Raw genomic sequence first — 18,303 nt, 5'->3', positions numbered from 1 at the left:
CTCCAACTTGGGTGACAGAGTAAGACTCTGTCTCAAAAAAAAAAAAAAATTTGGTTTAACAGAAACTTTTGATTAATCAACCCTTGAAGTTCAAAGTGAACTATCAATGTTCCAAGGCCAGAGTCTTTGATATTCCTCAACAAACAAATTTCTCAGCCTGGCGCAGTGGCTCACACCTGTAATTCCTGCACTTGGAGAGGCCAAGATGGGTGGATCACCTGAGATCAGGAGTTCGAGACCAGCCTGGCCAACATGGTGAAAATCCATCTCTACTAATAATAAATTAGCCAGGCATGGTGGTACACACCCGTAATCCCAGCTACTCAGGAGGTTGAGGCACAAGAATCACTTGAACCTGGGAGATGGAGGTTGCAGTGAGCCAAGATCATGCCACTGCCCTCCAGTCTGGGTGACAGAGGGAGATACTGTCTCAAAAAATAAAAAATAAAAAATAGGGCCGGGCGCAGTGGCTCACGCCTGTAATCCCAGCACTTTGGGAGGCCAAGGTGGGCAGATCACGAGGTCAGGAGATTGAGACCATCCTGGCTAACACGGTGAAACCCTGTCTCTACTAAAAATCCAAAAAATTCGCCGGGCGTGGTGGCCCACACCTGTAGTCCCAGCTACTCGGGAGGCTGAGGCAGGAGAATCACTTGAACCTGGGAGGCAGAGGTTGCAGCGAGCCAAGATCGCACCACTATACTCCAGTCTGGGCGACAGAGCGACACTGTCTCAAAAAATAAAAATAAATTAATAAATAATAAATAAAAGTAAAATGTACACTAAAAAACCATAAGGCCAAGTGGGTAGAAATGGAGGTATACCATAGTAAGGTATAATATCATTTGAAGGTAGACTATGGTAAGTTAAAAACATGTGCTACAAATCTAAAGCAACCTATAAAATAACCTAAGTAGAAGTTATAGGTAATAAGCCAGCAAAAGGAATCATTAGAAAGCAAAAAAAAAAAAAAAGGGCAAGACAGACTACCAATGAGATCAAGTCCTCAGCTGATAGAGCCAGCAAGAAAATAAACAGTATAAAGACAAGAAAAAAATAAATAAGCATCCTATTTAAAATTCAACATTTAAGTCGCTTTTTTCATATAACAATAAGAATATATTTTCAGCTAATTAACTAGAAAACTAATGAAATGTCTAATACAATCTTGGAGTTGATGACTGACAAAGCCCTTGCTTATACAAAATAATGCAAAAAGAATTTCACACTTTGAAAGCCAGCATTAGTAACTACAAAGTCCCATTTTCCAGTATGATTAGAGAATGGTTAGAAATATCTCACTCAACATCAAAAAAAAGCCACAACATCATTTTACCTAATCGGAGTAGAAAAATAAAATTCTCTTTTGTCCATATTATCAAAGAGCAAGGCCAGGCCCAATGGCTCACGCCTGTAATTCCAGCACTTTGGGAGGCCGAGGCAGGTAGATCACTTGAGGTCAGGATTTGGAGACCAGCCTCAGCAACATGGTGAAAACCCATCTCTACTAAAAATACAAAAATCAGCCAGGCGTGGTGCTGCATGCCTGTTAATTCCAGCTACATGAGAGGCTGAGGCAGGAGAATTGCTTGAACCCTGGAGGCAGAGGTTGTAGCTCTGTCTTCAAAAAAAAAAGCAAAAAAACTTTACCTTTTAATTATTTTGTTATATAACCGGAACTACAGAAACTTATTAAAAACTATGTGAATATCACAAACCTGTACACCATTGTTCCCATTTTACAGAGGTCCCTTTCAGCCCTAACATCATGGGGATCAGCAGCTGAACAAAGCAGTCTCCCCATGTGTAATGTAGGGCAGAATGTGGCCTACTTCAGGCCAGCTGTTTACCGAATATTATTCCAGATATTGCTCATAAGACAATCTGAGGCCCGATGAAGGCCCCTCCTTCACCCATATGAGAATGTTCAGGATGCTAACTTCTAACTGATACAGGAGATTCAAAAGCAAGGCGCACCAAACAGTGCAGATGTAGGAAGCAAGGCTTCCTGAGAGACAGCTGGCTCAAGGCAAACTGAATGGAGACAATTATCATAATCAATGGAACACACCCCTCCTATCTTTATTCAAAGTAGTATTAACCAAGATGATGAATCATCAGCTCAGTGGGTTGTTTTAACTCCTAGCAGACTGTTCACTGCTCCACATACATCTATGCCTCATCTAGAGCATCTGAATTGAAATCATAAAGCTTCACTGTGCATACCACCGTATCTGTTTTATCAGCTCTAACTTAGCTATCGTGTCACACACTCCCATAGGCTTCTGCTGTTCCCCATCTGCAATATCATCCTCTTTAACTGTGTGTTCATTTTCTGCCTTACATATTAGGCTATACGCTACACAAGGGCATGAGCTGACTGCCTTTCTTGTCCATTGTCACCAGTGAGCAAGCCTTGCATGGTGCCTGGCACATATTATAAACACATTAAGTACTAGTTAAATAAATAAAGGAAATCTTGACTAGCAGAGTAGGCTCAAAATATCTGTAGACAGTGAAACAAGAAACAGAAACCAAGCCTTGAAATCACTGAAGAGTAAAGAGCTGAACACCTGTCAGATTTTTCTGGGAATCAAGGAAGGGAACAAGAATAAATGAGAAAACGTGTACATATAGAGAACTAAGATGCTCTAATATGCCAAGTTCAAACTGGAATGGCCCTAGAATTTGAGTCATGCCCTAGCAGGTGAATCAATACACCCAACGAATTGTGTCACTTAAATGTACACACTCAACCGCAGGCAATATTCAGTGTCTAACCCAGGATCTCCAACAAATTATTAAGTACCTTGATGCACAGCCCTAACTCAGATAATATTCAGTCTTTGACATACCTCTCAAAATTGAAGTCATAAAACTACACACCAATTACATAAAGAGTCTCAGAAAAACTCAGTGGGGGAAGGGCTCTGGTAGTCAACAGTATTCTGTCACTGTCATGGCAAGTAAGAATGAAAGCTCTCCAATATAAGAATTTTCAAAAAGTAAACTATTACTTAACTTAATTTTATGTAATCTGAATGCAGTAAGGCCCTAACAGAAGGTATCACAAAAAAAACTTAAGAATAAAATAAAAGAAAAATACTCTGAAAAATACACTTGAAACAAATGAGCAAACTTATTTCCCCCAAAACACATAGCAAATCATTTAACTTGGAATACATCCTTCTGACCAAAGATAACATATTTTGCTTTGTTTTTTTAAAATCCAGGCAAGACAATAGCTTCTGCTTGAGATAAAGGAAAACTGCAGTCTAGCATCACATGGTAAATATACAAGGGAATTCCCCCCAAAAATAGAAGGAAAAACCAGTTTGGCCTAGTTCCTAGTACCAGTGACCTCGCTGTTAGTGAATAGTTTGTCTTCATAGTGATAAGAAAGGAACTGTATTCATGTTTTTAAAAATGACTTAAGGCCAGGCGCAGTGGCTCACGCCTGTAATCCCAGCACTTTGGGAGGCCGAGGCGGGCAGATCACCTGAGGTGAGGAGTTCGAGACTAGCCTTGCCAACAGGGCGAAACCCCATCTCTACTAAAAATGCAAAAATTAGCTGGGCGTGGTAGCTCACACTTGTAATCTCAGCTACTTGGGAGGCTGAAGCAGGAGAATCACTTGAATTCAGGAGGTGGAGGCTGCAGTGAGCCGAGATTGTGCCACTGCACTCCAGCCTGGGCGACAGAGTGAGGCTCCATCTCAAAAAATAAATAAATAAACTCACAGTAATGACTAATAATAAGAGTGGGGAAGATAAAGGATTCAGGGATGCAAAACTTCCAACTGCTTTTCCCTCATCCAGACAGTCACTCAGGGTCATCAGAACCAAGCATTTGGTTACACTAAAGAGAAACAAGAAGACCCAAACAGATAAATTCCCCCTCCTTTCTCCCTTCTGTGGATGACTTAAGGTGCAGTTCCATCAACATCATGCCTATCAATTGGTTAACAGGTAAAAAATGTGGTACAACCATAGCCTAAAATTCAGCAATAAAAAGGAACAAAGAACCACACTGCTACATGGTCGAACCTCAAAAACATTAAACACAGGTGACCACACATTGTAGGATTCCATTTAAATGAAATGTTCAAAAAAGGCAAATTAATACTGACAGATTAGCAGTTGCCTGGGGCTCTGGGTTGGAATGGGGATTAACTGTAAATCACTACGAGGAATCTTATTGGCATGATCAAAGTGTTCCAATATTGATCTGTGGTGATGGTTGTGCCACTCAGTAAATTTACTAAATATCACTGAAATGTAAGCTTGAATTGGGTTAATTTCATAATACAGAAAATATACCTCAATAAAACTGCTTTAAAAAAAAATACTGCTGAACAAACTCCTCTATCTCTCAAAGGTTTGTTCAAAGCAGCAGCCAACATGGTAATTAATACCTATCATGGCACTCCTTGGCATCCTGCCTCACTTTCCTTATTCCTCATCCTCATCTCCCTCGGCTTGCACCTCCCAAATTAAGTATCTCTGACAGAGGTCACGCAGTAAGGTCACAGAGGTTACGCACTGCTTACCCTTGTTTTCATTTTTTATTTGTTGTTATTGTTATTGTTTGGTTGGTATTGTTATTGTTCTGTTGGTATTGTTATTGTTCTGGATGAAAAGAAACAAACACCTGAGCAAAACCCTAAGTCCAAAATCAAAGACACAACTGTTGGTTAAACATGGTGGACTGATCACATGAGTTATTAAGAATTAATTCCCATAAAAATGATTTTAAAGTAAACAAAAGAATAAAGATATAAAGGGGAAGAGAGGTAGTAGAGATCATTTCTATCAGGTTTTGACAGCTAAAAAGTGGATGGTGAGAGGCCGAGGTAGGCCGACCACTTTAGTCCAGTAACCTTGGCAAGATGGTCAAATACCATCTCTACTAAAAATTTTAAAAATTAGCTGGACATGGGCTGGGCGTGGTGGCTCACGCCTGTAATCCCACCACTTAGAGAGGCCGAGGCGGGCGGATCACAAGGTCAGGAGATAAGAGACTATCCTGGCTAACACGGTGAAACCCCATCTCTACTAAAAATACCAAAAAATAAAAAAATTAGCCAGGCGTGGCGGCGGACGCCTATAGTCCCAGGTACCCGGGAGGCTGAGGCAGGAGAATGGCATGAACCTGGGAGGCAGAGCTTGCAGTGAGCCGAGATTACACCACTGCACTCCAGCCTGGACGACAGAGCGAGACTCCGTCTCAAAAAAAAAACACTTAGCTGGATATGGTGGTGCACACCTGTAGTCCCAGCTATTCAAGAGGCTGATGTGGGAAGTTTGCTTGAGCCTAGGAGGTCGAGGCTGCAGTGAGCTGTGATCACACTACTGTACTGCAGCCTGGGGGACAGAGCAAAACTCTATCTCAAGAGACACAGACAGGCAGACCAGGGGCAGTGGCTCATGCCTGTAATCCCAGCACTTTGAGAGGCCCAGGCAGGGGGATCACCTGAGGTCAGGAGTTCGATAACAGCCTGGCCAACACAGTCAAACCCCATTTCTACTAAACGTACAAATATTAGCCAAGCATGGTGGTCTGCACCTGCAGTCCCAGCTACTTGGGAGGCTGAGGCAGGAGAATCGCTTGAACCCACAAGACGGAGGCTGCAGTAAGCTGAGATGGCGCCACTGTACTCCAGCCTAGGCAACAGTGAGACTCTGTCTCAAAAAAAAAAAAAAGATAAAATAAAAAGTGGATGGAGTAGTAACTAAGAGGTAAAAATTACAACCTAAGTGCCTACTAAGGATACCAAAAAGAAGTGAGACAGTTGGACCTACAAAACCCTGAGAAGGTCATCATTTGGAATAAACCAATACCAAGTGAGGTGCAAGGCCAAAATCAGAACTGATCAAAGTTTGCATATTTAGTGGTTGAAAGCCCCAGGTCCCCTTTCTCTGCCTTACACAGTCTGGTAACTGCCTCACATCACTCCATACCCACAGGAAACCAGAGATTTAGTCCCTAAAGAAATCGAAAGCAGTTATGTTCCAGACAAGCGGAGATGAGGCAGTAATAAGAAAAAGGGATCTTCAGCCATACAAGGACTTAAAACCTTAATACGCATACACCCTTTCTTTTAAAACTACTAGAGGATGTGCTTCAGGAAAATAATACAGTAAACCAAAAAGGAAAACTGCAGTATCCAGGAAACAGACATTCCAGGACAATAGCTACATGCCAGGTCCAGGGGCAACCATACCTGCACAGCTATGAGGAAACTCCAGGGAGAAAAAATTGAAATCAACAGGTTATCTGCAACAATAAATTATCTGACATGTGGTGTTAAATTAAGCATTTGGAAAATGTGATAAAGACTAAACTTTGCTAGGCATTTGTTATACCTTTTAGGGTATCTGAGGAGGAAGATGATGATAGGTACAAAGAAAACTAAGCAAATGAAAAACTAAAAGCGATGTGGGGGCAGGGGTGTTGTTTAAAAAAGGAAATGTAATCATATGAGACTGTTTAGCTCACATATAAATGGTATTTACATAGTCATGATAAAAGAAACAACTATCACTTTAACCCAAAATTACAGTATGCCCACTTAAGGGAGGCAGCAAGTATAGGAGTTAAATATTCAACTACTATTGAACTAACTAGTTCAATAACTACAACTACTGCTAGAGAAAGTCAATAAATGTATAAAACTGATAAATGAAGAAATAGCCACATAAGTACATAATTTAGAAATATAGCAATAAATTTCAGATGTAGCAGCTAAAAGCACTGAAAACAGATGCTTGTGGAGAACAGGATGACTCCGACTTTTGGTATGAGCACTTTAGTATCATTTGATTATAACTATCGATTCATAACTGGTAAGTTAAGGCCCTATTTATCATATGAAGGATTTTTTAAAGTTATAATGTAAAAGTGGGGTTTTTCTTTCATTTATTTAAATTTAATAGGATAACTTGTTCATATTTAGCCATATCTGAGGCAGTTCCAAAGCACAGGGGTCAAAGACGTTTTGGCACTAAAGCATAAAGCTGTAAGCAGCACCTGCTCTAGCTCCCCAATGTTCAAAGGGTGGGAGAACCAACTACTAGGCACAAACGACAGTCCTCAATTCTCCAGCTCACTAACACACCAACCACCCAGAGTTTACTAAGAGCCCTGCTACAAATTCAATCCTGCCAGTTCAGTGTTCCTGAAAGTGTGGTCTGCTGACCACAGCAAGGTCATTTCTGAAATGAGAAGTATATAAAACCTTTTATATCACCTGAGTTTCTTATACTTTTTTAAAAAGAAAACAAAAACGAAAACTTTTACAGCAAAATTTGACAGGGGAAAAATGTCTTTTGATTCTACCAGTAAAAAAAGTAGACTGATATTCTATATGTCTACCTTTTCATTTCACTTTTCATTTGTTTTTACTGTAATTTAAAGCACAGAGAAGCCCTGCTGATGAGGTTGAGCCATTTAAAATGAACACATTGCAGTATGTGCTGTTTCCACGTGTCGGTGCATTCATTGTGTCTGAACACAAGTGTGCTGGGCAGGGGACCCAGGGAGATGCAGACAACACAGAATGTATGACTGACATCCCACATCTGGCATTTTGTGTCCATCCCCCTGTTTTTCTTGAGTTCCATAAGGGTAGATATATCATCTGCTTCATTTACCACTGTGTATCTAACTCTCAGAACAGGGCCCAGCACACATCCACAGTACCTGCATGAAACCACCCTTATATGGTTAATCGTTTTTCACTTTTGTCTCCCCAATTTAGTTATACCTAATGCTATCTAGATATCAAAGTTTGTAAGAGTCCAGTTTTTAAAACGGGATGTCCTAAAACTTATCATTGTGATCATTCCTTAGAGATTCTTACAGAAAAAAACTACGTCCTAATGAATCACTTTATTAATTACTCAACCCAAGAGGCAGCTTTTCTGAATAATACTCACCAACTCTTATTACTGAACCTGCTCCATAACAAAAGAACAAATTCTGTTTGGTGAGCAGTGATATAACATTATAAAACCTAACAACCATTGCTGCCACAATGGTCACTGGTAATAAATATAAGATTACCTTGGCCTTCTCCATTTTCTTCCTAGTCATCTTTCCCTGTATGTCTAAAAACTTTACCCTGACTCAAGCTCGAGACCAGCCTGGCCAATATGGTGAAACCCCATCTCTACTAAAAATACAAAAATTAGCCAGACGTGGTGGCGTGCACCTGTAGTCCCAGCTACTCAGGAGAGTCGCTTGAACCTGGGAGGCGGAGCTTGCAGTGAGCTGAGATCGCACCACTGCACTCCAGCCTGGGCAACAGAGCGAGACACCGTCTCAAAAAAAAAAAAAAAAAAAAAATATATATATATATATATACATATATATACACACACATAAAATATTGGTTAAGAAAAAAGGCAAAATACGAATTGAGTTTGCAGCTAGGCAAATGAATGTATATTTGTCACAAAGTTTCAAGCTGTAAGGAGTTAAAAACCCATCATCAGCAGGGTTTTGTTTGGTAGTTGGCTTTTCTGTAGAGCTTTTGATGTTTCAGTTAGTAAAACAGTTTTTGAAAGTAAGGGTTGAAACTCTTTAAGAGAGCAGGGCTTGCTCAACAGGGCTGGCTTCCTCCCACCTTGCCCAAGTCCAGAATCTTCCAGCATGAAGGAAATCTATGTCTCAGAACAAGCCTGAACATGCCTCCCAGTGGCAGATCAGCTGACACAATCTCCTCCTAATGAAAACATCTAGTTCTACAAAATTCATTTTGCCCCAGTGGATGTCTTTACCTCCAATTAAGAACAAGAGATACTACACTTAAAAGGTAACACTTAGAGAATCCCTCACAAAAGTTTAAGTACTTGCTCCAAAATGCAAATTTTTTTATTTTTTCTTTTTGGAGGAGTCTGGCTCTGTCGCCCAGGCTAGAGTGCAGTGGTGCCATCTCGGCTCACTTCAACCTCCACCTCCTGGGGAAGTTCAAGCAATTCTTCGGCCTCAGCCTCCCGGGTAGCTGTGACTAGAGGTACGCGCCACCACACCTGGCTAATTTTTGTATTTTTAGTAGAGATGGGGTTTCACCATGTTGACAGGCTGGTCTTGAACTCCTGACTTTGTGATCGACCCGCCTCAGCCTCCCAAAATGCTGGGATTACAGGTGTGAGCCACTGCGCCCGGCCCCTAATGATTTTTAAAAGCCAGACAATCCATATGGCACTTTACCACTGAGCAATCGAAAGCAATTTTAGCACTTTAACCACCCCGCCCCTGCCTTTTTTTTTTTTTTTTTTTGAGACAGAGTCTCATTCTGTTGCCCAGGCTGGAGTGCAGTGCCATGATCTCAGTTCTCTGCAACCTCCGCCTCCTAGGTTCAAGCGATTCTCCCGCCTCAGCCTCCCAAGTAGCTGGGATTACAGGCATATGCCACCATGCCCGGCTAATTTTTTTATTTTTTTAGTAGAGATGGGGTTTTGCCATGTTGGCTAGGCTGGTCTCCAACTCCTGACCTCAGGTGATCCGCCCATCTCGGCCTCCCAAAGTGCTGGGAATCCCAAAGCTCCTCCTAATACTGCGGGCAAACCGTGTACCCACTTAAAGGGACATGCCAAAGCCTGCAGAGAACGAGTGAATTCAACAAGTTAAACCTAGCAAAGAGTAATGCCCAAGTATCCACCCCAACCTCTCCTCCTCTCTACCACCACTGCCACTATCCTGCCTCGGCCTTCACCTCCAGTCACTGGACCACTTGCCCAAGGCCAACCATCTTACCAGCTCCTTCCCAACACACATCTGGATCAAGTCCCCTACTCTAAGGGATCCCCAATTCCAACAAAATCTTTCAGTGACTCCTCAATGCTTAAAGATGTCTCTCCTCAAGTCCAAATAATACCTCCTTGAAATTCCCACCACTCCCTAACCTTTCTACCATTCCCAAAGGTCACTCTTAGCCCTACTGCCACACACAAACACCTCTCCCCTCCCTTTCTTCAATAAATGAGGGGTCTACCATTAGCACAGTGTCAAATGAGCGTCGAATGAGCAAACTCTTAGCGTTAGCTCCCCTTACCATCAAGGTCTTTGGGCCTAGAGTACCCTTGTCCTCAATCTCCAAGGTCCACATTGTACCCTTCCTCCAATGACAAGATCAGAATGCGTCAGTCTTCCATAAAATCTATGGTCCCTCCTTTGAGTGAACCTTGATTTCAGACATTTTACCTGCTGGATTCTAAACTCCCTGACTTCCACATTACTGTTACTGGATTTCCCCTCTGTCAGTCCTTCCAAGACTCAGAATTGTCCTCAGGCTGGCAATCTTCCTTTTTTTTTTCTTTTTTTTTTTTGAGACAGAGTTTCACTCTTGTTGCCCAGGCTGGAGTGCAACGGCACAATCTCGGCTCACTGCAATTTCCACTTCCCAGGTTCAAGTGATTCTCCTGTCTCAGCCTCCTGAGTAGCTGCGATTACAGGCACCCGCCACTACACCCGGCTAATTTTTCGGTATTTTTAGTAGAGACGGGGTTTCACCATGTTGGCCAGGCTGGTCTCGAACTCCTGACCTCAGGTGATCCGCCCACCTGCGCCTCTCAAAGTGCTGGGATTTACAAGCGTAAGCCACCGCGCCTGGCTGACAATCTTTTATTCAAGACATTTGGAACACCAGCCATCACATGCTCACAAAATGCAAAATAACAGTAGTTACCCCAAAAAGAACACAAAAATGGTCAAATAAATATTTAAAATAACAATAAGGCCGGGTGCAGTGGCTCATGCCTGTATACAATCCCAGCATTTTGGGAGGCCAAGGCGCGCACATCACTTGAGGCCAGGAGTTCAAGACCAGCCTAGCCAACATGGTGAAACCCCATCTCTATATACAAAAATTAGCTGGGCATGATGGCACGCACCTGTAATCCTAGCTACTCAGGAGGCTGAGGCAGGAGAATCACTTGAACCCGAGAGACGGAGGTTACAGTGAGTGGATATGGTGCCACTGCACTCCAGCCTGGGCAACAGGGCAAACCTCCGTCTCAAAATAAAATAACAATAAAATCCAAAATAACATGGAAACAAACTTGATTTATTTCTGGTTTTAATTTTTCACACTATTATTCTTCTCATTGATCATACCAGACACTTCTTTTATAAATATATGGTACTCTGAATGTAACCTTGTGAAGAGAAATTTACAATTTTAAGTTTATGAGTATCCCTCTCTCAAAAACCTAAGAGTGAAAATAAATTTCTCTAAACAGAATATACCCTGTTTTTCACCTCCTTCTTTTAAGATGAAGTTACATACTGTTCAACTATACCAGACCATATACCACTGTTGTCAGAGACACAGAAAATTAGAAGTTACCCCGAAAAAACTGGATCAAGTCCCCTACTCTCAGGGATCCCCAATTCCAACAAAACCGTTCAGTAGCTCCTCAATGCTTAAAGAAGATGTCTCTCCTCAAGTCCAAATAACATCTCCTTGAAATTCCCACTACTCCCTAACCTTTCTACCACTCCCAAACGTCACTCTTAGCCCTACTGCCACACACAAACACCTCTCCCCCTCCCTTTCTTCCATAAATGAGGGGTCTACCATTAGCACAGTTTTGCAGGGGAGTCGTTCGCCCCAAAAGAAGCTATTTCATACGACATATCAAATCTCGGAAAACTCTCTCTTTTCAACTCACTCACTTCATGTAAATATAGTTGCCTCAAAATAAGCAACCTCTGCGCTAATGAAAAATAGAAAATATGACACTAAAATAAATTAGGACAAGTTGTTCAGCTTACAGTTTTTACCTGAAATTATGTTTAAAAATAAAGACCTTTTTATAAATAACAATTCAGCAACAAATATTTTTTGAACTTTAATGCTATTCATCCTAATGGATGTTTACCAGCAATAAACAAACTCTAAAGTGTTAATAATGTAATCCCAAATCTACCACAAGCAAATCATACCAACAAAAATCCTAAATTAACTCCTATGCATAATTGTAAATGGTTCTAGAAATTAAATAGTCAAAAAGAGGAAAAAAGAGATGTTCTGCTATTTTCACCACCTCTAAGATTGAAGTTCCCGGTACCTGCTTGTAAACATTAAAGAACTTCTTGTTATAGTAAAAAAAAACATTTTACTGATGTATGAGACAATCAGGAAAACGTTAACAGTGAATATATGACATTTTTCTAAGCGTGATAACAACAATGTGATTGTGTAAAAAAGAAACATTCTAAAGTATTTACAGATGAAATGGCATTTGGGGTTTACATTAAAATAAAGGAGGAGAAGAAGAATACAGATGAGACAAGATTAGTCATCTGCTGATAAACTGAGCTCTCTAGTCTTTATGTTTGAAATTTTGCATAATAATATAAAAATGTAACTGCTTATGAGCAAAATCTCAGGCACTATTTTGTTCTGGACTGTAGGCAACTTTTGCACAGATTTAATTCCCTAGGTTTGCATAATTAGAGAAATTCTCAACTTGTACCGACTTTGTAGTCAGAGAGCGGTGTCATGCCAGTATCCCAAATACCTGCCAAACGTAGCGCTCAGCAAACCTAGTTCAAAAGCTCGGGAAGGTTGGGGGGAATGGAACCAAAATGGCAATGAGGGGAAATAACAATGAACCTGACTAAACTCTTACCATAAACAGCTCCCACCTCTTAAAACCAATAAAGACAAACTGGGGTTTCATTCTTTCCCTTCTCTTAAGGTTTAAAGACTATATCGCCTTCTAGCTTACTTCTCTACCCTTAACATCCATACTGACCAAATAAGACACAAACAATCCAACTACTGTGTAGCCAGGTCAAAAACAAGCTCTGGCTAATTCACCTGGAAGACTACAATCACCACTTAGATTTGGCGAGAAAAAACTGGGTTAGAAAAAAAATGACTGGTGCTTAAACAAACAACAGACCGGGGAGAATGTCTTTTAGCCAGTTACCAACCACTCAGTGAGCTGCAACACAATCTTTTCCAAAATTTTCCAAAGCCTTCCAAATTCAGTTGAGCCGGGCAAGCTGAGTTAACGGGGCTCTCTTTCAAATTCAAAAATCTGGCCCCGGCCCCAACAGTTAACCAACGAAACACAAGCTAATACACTTGAGATCACCTAAGAATACTGACCCAAGTTCGGACCACAGTCCAGTACAGTATACTACCCAGGCTAGAAGTCTAGGCTAAGGAGAGGCGTTCAAGTGATAGATAAACTCTACTCACAACGCAGAAAAGACACAATAAGATCCACACTTAATCTAGCCTAAGAAAAGGTCTACAGTCGGCTTCCAACCCCCCCAACTCCACCCATTTTTAATGAGACAATGACAATTCTTCACGGTGAACCACAGAGCCCTGCTTCCCTAACCTTGTACCGACTGTAATAGAACACACCCCTAGTGCAGATTAAACTTTTGGAAAACGTTCAGTAATGAGAAACAAATCAAGACAGGAAGAATTTAACATTCCGTTCTGAATTTTCAAGGCCTGCGCCTCCATTCCCTACATATCTTTCATAATCTCTAGACTGTACAATGTATAAAATGAACACTGTTAGTCACATCAGGTGTCAGCTACTCAGCGCAGACTCAGTCTCCAGATTTGCTAGTTTCATTTATCGCTGGGGTGGAGGGTGGGTGTTAAAATTTTTTAAAAAGAGAAAGACCTGGGTGGGTGTGAAACCAGGGCATCCTCTATATTCTCTTCGCTCTCCGTCATTTCTGTTTCAATTACACAGCTGTCAAACAGGTTATTCCTGGAATTCAGATTTTATAATCCCCACACTGTAATTCTTCCTGCTGCTGTTGCCCAAACACACACTCCTCCCTGCTTCCCCAAAATACGTATCCATCAATAGAAAGGATGACACCCAGTTATAAAGTATTCCCAGGTAACGCCAAACTCCCCACCTTGAGCAACTGGCAAGCACTGAGTGGAGGCTGAAACATGATGACAATTTTCACGATGGCCAAAGCAGTGGTTTAGGATCGTCAGAGGCAAGGCCCGCCTCCACTGTATTTTAATTTACACACAAACTCAGAAGGCCAGATTTGGGGAAAAAAAGAAAAAATTCAGGTTGTCTTATTTTTTAAAAATGCTTTTCCATTTTATTGAAGTAAAGTGCATGCCTAAGAGTGTAGCTTATTTCCTTATCTCAAAGCCAGGAAATGAGGTCTTTTAAGGCCAGTCTGAATATAAACTCAGTGTGCAAAAACAGAGGGACTGCAAGGCGAAACCCCTCTCCCAACTTTGGCCAAGCGGCGTGGCCTCCAGTCAGCAGCATGTTTATCACCCTCTCCTCGTCCCCCAACAAGAAGTTTTCACATGCCACGGGAAACAAAGAAGGCGCCCACACCGACCTTATAGACTTGTCCATAGGTGCCATTTCCAACCACTTCCACCAGCTCAAAAATCCCAGCAGGATCCTGGAGAGGAAGGAGGGGAGGGGTTATCATTTTAAAAAAGCCAAAAAAATGAATAAATCAGGCAGGGCAGTTGGAGAGAAAGGGCGGTGACAAAAGAGGTGGGCTTCGCCCCGCGCGGTCCCCCAGCGCCCGGGGGTCGCGCGGCGGGCTCGGGGCGTGGGGGCGGTGGAGGGTAGCGCCCGCCCCGCACCAGCCCGCACAGGCAGACAAAGGGGCCGCCGCGCCCGCGGCTCTGCCCACGGCGGCGCCCGAGCGCCCGCCCGACCAGGGCGCGGCCCCGGCTGCCGGCTGCCGGCTGCCCGCTCCCCGCGCGCCCGCTCGCGGGCCCACTCACCCGCAGGGAGGAGAGATCGATGTCCACCAGACTTTTTGCAGGGGAGTCGTTCGCCATTTTCCCTTTTTGCCACCAAAAAACAAATAACAATAAATGTCTCTGTCGCTCTGTATATCTCAGCCGCAGACCAGGCCGCCGACCGCGCTCCTCGCGCTGCAGCCGGGCCGGCCCGGTACTCTCCTCGCGGGGCCGGGGGCGGCGGCGGCGGGCTCGGCTGCGCTCTCGGGGCTCTCGGCCGGCCGGGCCGCGCGGAGGGCGGACGGAGCGTGTGCGGGCGGCGGCGGCGCTCACACCATGGCGCGGGGCCGGCCGTCAGGCCCCCGGGCGTCGCCCGCCGCCTCAGGCCCCGGCGCCCGCGCCCCGCGCCGCGCGCCTCGAGGACGGGCCCGGAGCGTGGGGCCGCGGCGGCGCCGAGAGTTGAGCGAGTGAGCGCGAGGCAGCGAGACAAAGATAACCCGGGAGGCGGAGGCGGAGGCGGGGAGCGAGGTGGGGAGGGAGGGGGCGGCGGCGGCGCTGGAGGAGGAGAAACGGGACACCAAAAATATATTCTGAGGAGAGAGAAAACAGCTCCCCCTTTCCTCCTCAGGCAGGAAAAACGGGCGGAAACGCACTCACACCCCGAGCCCTGGCGGGGAGGGCGCGGGCCGAGGCGCCCGCGCGGCGTGAATATTCATCAGGGGTGGGGCCCGAACAATGGCCGCGCCGGCGGGCAGCGCGGGCAGCGGCCCCGACACGACGCCCAGCGCCCAGGGTGCGGCCTCGGCGCTCGACCCCGCACGGCGCTCCCGAAAACAGCAGGAGCGGGGAGGAAACGGGCTGGGATTTCCCCGGGGAGGAGCTGGGGTGGGGAAACGCCCCTACCTCGCGCTAACAACAAATGACATGAAACTGAGATGGACCGACACTAAGAGGCCGTGGACCCTCGCGTTTCCCAGGGCAAGGGTGTGTCCCGCCGGCCGCGCCCCGGCTCTAGAGGGACCCGAACCGGGTGTTGCCGAGCGGAGGAGGGGCCTCCCTCGATCCTCGCCCCCTCCTCGCCCCATTCGCCCCATCCCCCACTCTCCCACCCGCTAGAGAGGAGACCCTTAAGTCCTTCGTTTCCGGCTTCCCTGCACGGTTTTCTTTTCCTTTCTCTGCTTTTGCAGGCTAAATGTGTGGTACGGTTGTGGTTGTAGTTGTGGGATTAGCTGAGCATCGCTGGGCTGCCCGGCCATATCCAAAACAGCTCCTGTAATTGTCTGGCGCTGCGCTCCTGGCTGCGCTCGGTAGGTGAGCACTGTGTTTGGGGCCCTTAGTACCAACCCGCGTTTTGTAACCTGGAGATCACTAAGGATCAACCAACAGGTTTCTTCCGGCAACCTCGGAAGCCAGTCGGTAGTTAGGCACTTTAATGCCAGTGAATCAACAGTCATTTATATCGCATTCCTCCACCGTCCAAAAACTTTTCAGTGGTTCCCTGTTACCTCACAGGTGTTCTCAAAACGTGAGTGCTTCAGGCAAAGTGCCAATTGCCTGGCCCTGCCTCCTGAGTTCTCGTTTCAGGAGGTCTGCAATGGGCCTGAGAATGTGCATGTGTAAGTTCTCAGTGTAGCTAACGTCGCTGTTGCAGGGATCACTGGTTGACAACGGTGGCCTCCGGCTATTCATGATTGGATTTTCATAAACATCACCATCATCATCTACCAATTCTTATGCACGTACTGTGTCTCCCCCACACAAACGCGTTGTGCGGAGTGCTTTACACACAGCAGTCTATTTACAGCCTTGAAGGAATGTTATCCTCCTTTTAGGTAAGGAAAGCAAAGTACTGAAAGATAAGGAGTATGTCCAAATTCCTTAAAAGCACAGCCTGGAAGTGGAGCAGGGATTTTCACCAGGTTAGCCTGTTCCCAAAATCCAGATCTCTGATTCAGCCAAGTTAGCTCTACCCGGAATATGTATAGCACTCTCCTGCTTCCCAACAGTTTGGTTTCTGAAATTTTTGACTATGAGAGAATCCCTGGTAAGGGTAAAATATATTGAGGGGCTCCTGGTATCCATTTATAAGGAAAATTATAGTAACCAAGTATTCCTATGAATGTATTGGTGCTTCTAGATAATTTTGGTTTTTGTCAGCAGCAATGGCATTATCTATGAGTGTAAATAAAATAATTTACTCAGAGAACTAGACAGAAACACATCTGAACTTTCAGGCTATCTTACTATTGATAACATTGTTTTTTGTTTGTTTGTTTGTTTTGAGACAGAATCTTGCTCTGTCACCCAAGCTGGAGTGCAGTGGAGTGCTCTCAGCTCACTGCAACCTCTGCCTCCTGGGTTTCAGCAATTCTCCTGCCTCAGCCTCCCCAGTAGCTGGGACTACAGGTGCCTGCCACCATGCCCAGCTAATTTTTTATTTTTAGTAGAGACAGGGTTTCACCATGTTGGCCAGGCTGCTCTCGAACTTCTGACCTCAGGTGATCTGCCCACCTCGGCTTCCCAAAGTGCTGGATTACAGGCATGAGCCACCATACCTGGCCTATTGGTAACATTTTAATAGTGTTTATTATTAATAATAGATGATACAATGTGCTAAGTCCTTCACATGTATTATCTCATTATTCTGCTCTTAATTCCAAATGACACTCCATTATTCCCACTTCATATGTTAGAAAACCAGCCCTTAAAAAAGTTAAGTAACTTGCTCACTATGCACAACTAGACCTGATGCAGAAACACCAGGGTCCCTTCCAAAGCAGCCTCCTTCCACAGGTTCAACTCCAAACCCATGATATTGAAGCCTACCTCACACCACCCCTTCCTCTCCATCTATCCAAATTTCTTCATCACCTCAAGCCCATCTCAAAATCATCTCTTCCTTCTCCTATAGGCTTTCTTTAAATCTATCTCTCTCCTAAGTTGCTATGTCTATATCGCCATTGTGACCGTTATCTCCCACTTTAGAGTCATTACCTATTCTGGAAGTGCCTACACAGTGCAAGGCACTGGCTTAGCCATTGCCTGGGATGTCAGGAAGATCAAGACAGCCTACCCTCAAAGAGCTTACACACTGATAATGGGCATAAGACAGCTTCATAAATAACCATAGTACAAAGCAGAACAGTGTAGATTTTAGCAAGCTAGAAAGAGTACTAAACAGGTCTAGTGGAAAGTATGCTGGATTTGGGGCAAAATTGAACCGGGTTTGAACCCTAGTTATTGGTCAGTTGTGCAACCTTGCATGTGTTTCTTCTGAGCCTCCCTTTCCTGCTCTGCATATCAGATGAAGACTGGAAATGAGAAGAACAAGCAAGAGGCAAGAGCCTATGCCAGGGTAATAAAGGGTGACGGGAGATATTAATATAAGAGGTCTTGAGACAGTAGATTCTCTAAGGCTTGGCGTCTGATACGATGCCAGAAGGCAGTTTAGAAAAGAAGGCAAGAGATTTGTTTGTGGTTCAGAGCTTGGGAGGATGTCCACACTTGGGAGGATGCTGTCACAACAGAGTAAAGGATGGGAATTACTAAATGGTAGCGATAAAGGAAGATTTAGTTTTGAACCCAAACCAAAG

The 18,303-nt window shown here is 44.2% G+C and overlaps 1 protein-coding gene across 50 annotated transcripts in view; it reads right to left on the bottom strand.

Annotated features, from left to right (window-relative positions):
* MAP4K4 (mitogen-activated protein kinase kinase kinase kinase 4) overlaps window positions 1–14,882 on the bottom strand; it is a 194,066-nt gene extending 179,184 nt beyond the window's left edge. For 46 of the 50 annotated variants that reach the window (XM_054475971.2, XM_054475973.2, XM_063649286.1 and 43 more), the window contains exons 1-2: window positions 14,753–14,882; window positions 14,353–14,418 (exon numbers count right to left, since the gene is read on the bottom strand). In XM_054475971.2, coding sequence (XP_054331946.1) covers window positions 14,353–14,418; window positions 14,753–14,809 — 123 coding nt within the window. In that variant the 5' untranslated portion in view covers window positions 14,810–14,882. Of the gene's footprint in view, window positions 1–14,352; window positions 14,464–14,752 lie in introns of those variants that run through there. The other 4 variants (XM_054476015.2, XM_054475976.2, XM_054476009.2 and 1 more) reach the window with 1 other exon arrangement.
* Between the last annotated feature and the right edge of the window lie 3,421 nt (window positions 14,883–18,303).

Source organism: Pongo pygmaeus, chromosome 12 (assembly GCF_028885625.2).
Source record: "Pongo pygmaeus isolate AG05252 chromosome 12, NHGRI_mPonPyg2-v2.0_pri, whole genome shotgun sequence".
Lineage (NCBI taxonomy): Eukaryota > Metazoa > Chordata > Mammalia > Primates > Hominidae > Pongo > Pongo pygmaeus.
This window is presented reverse-complemented; position numbering and strand designations above follow the sequence as displayed.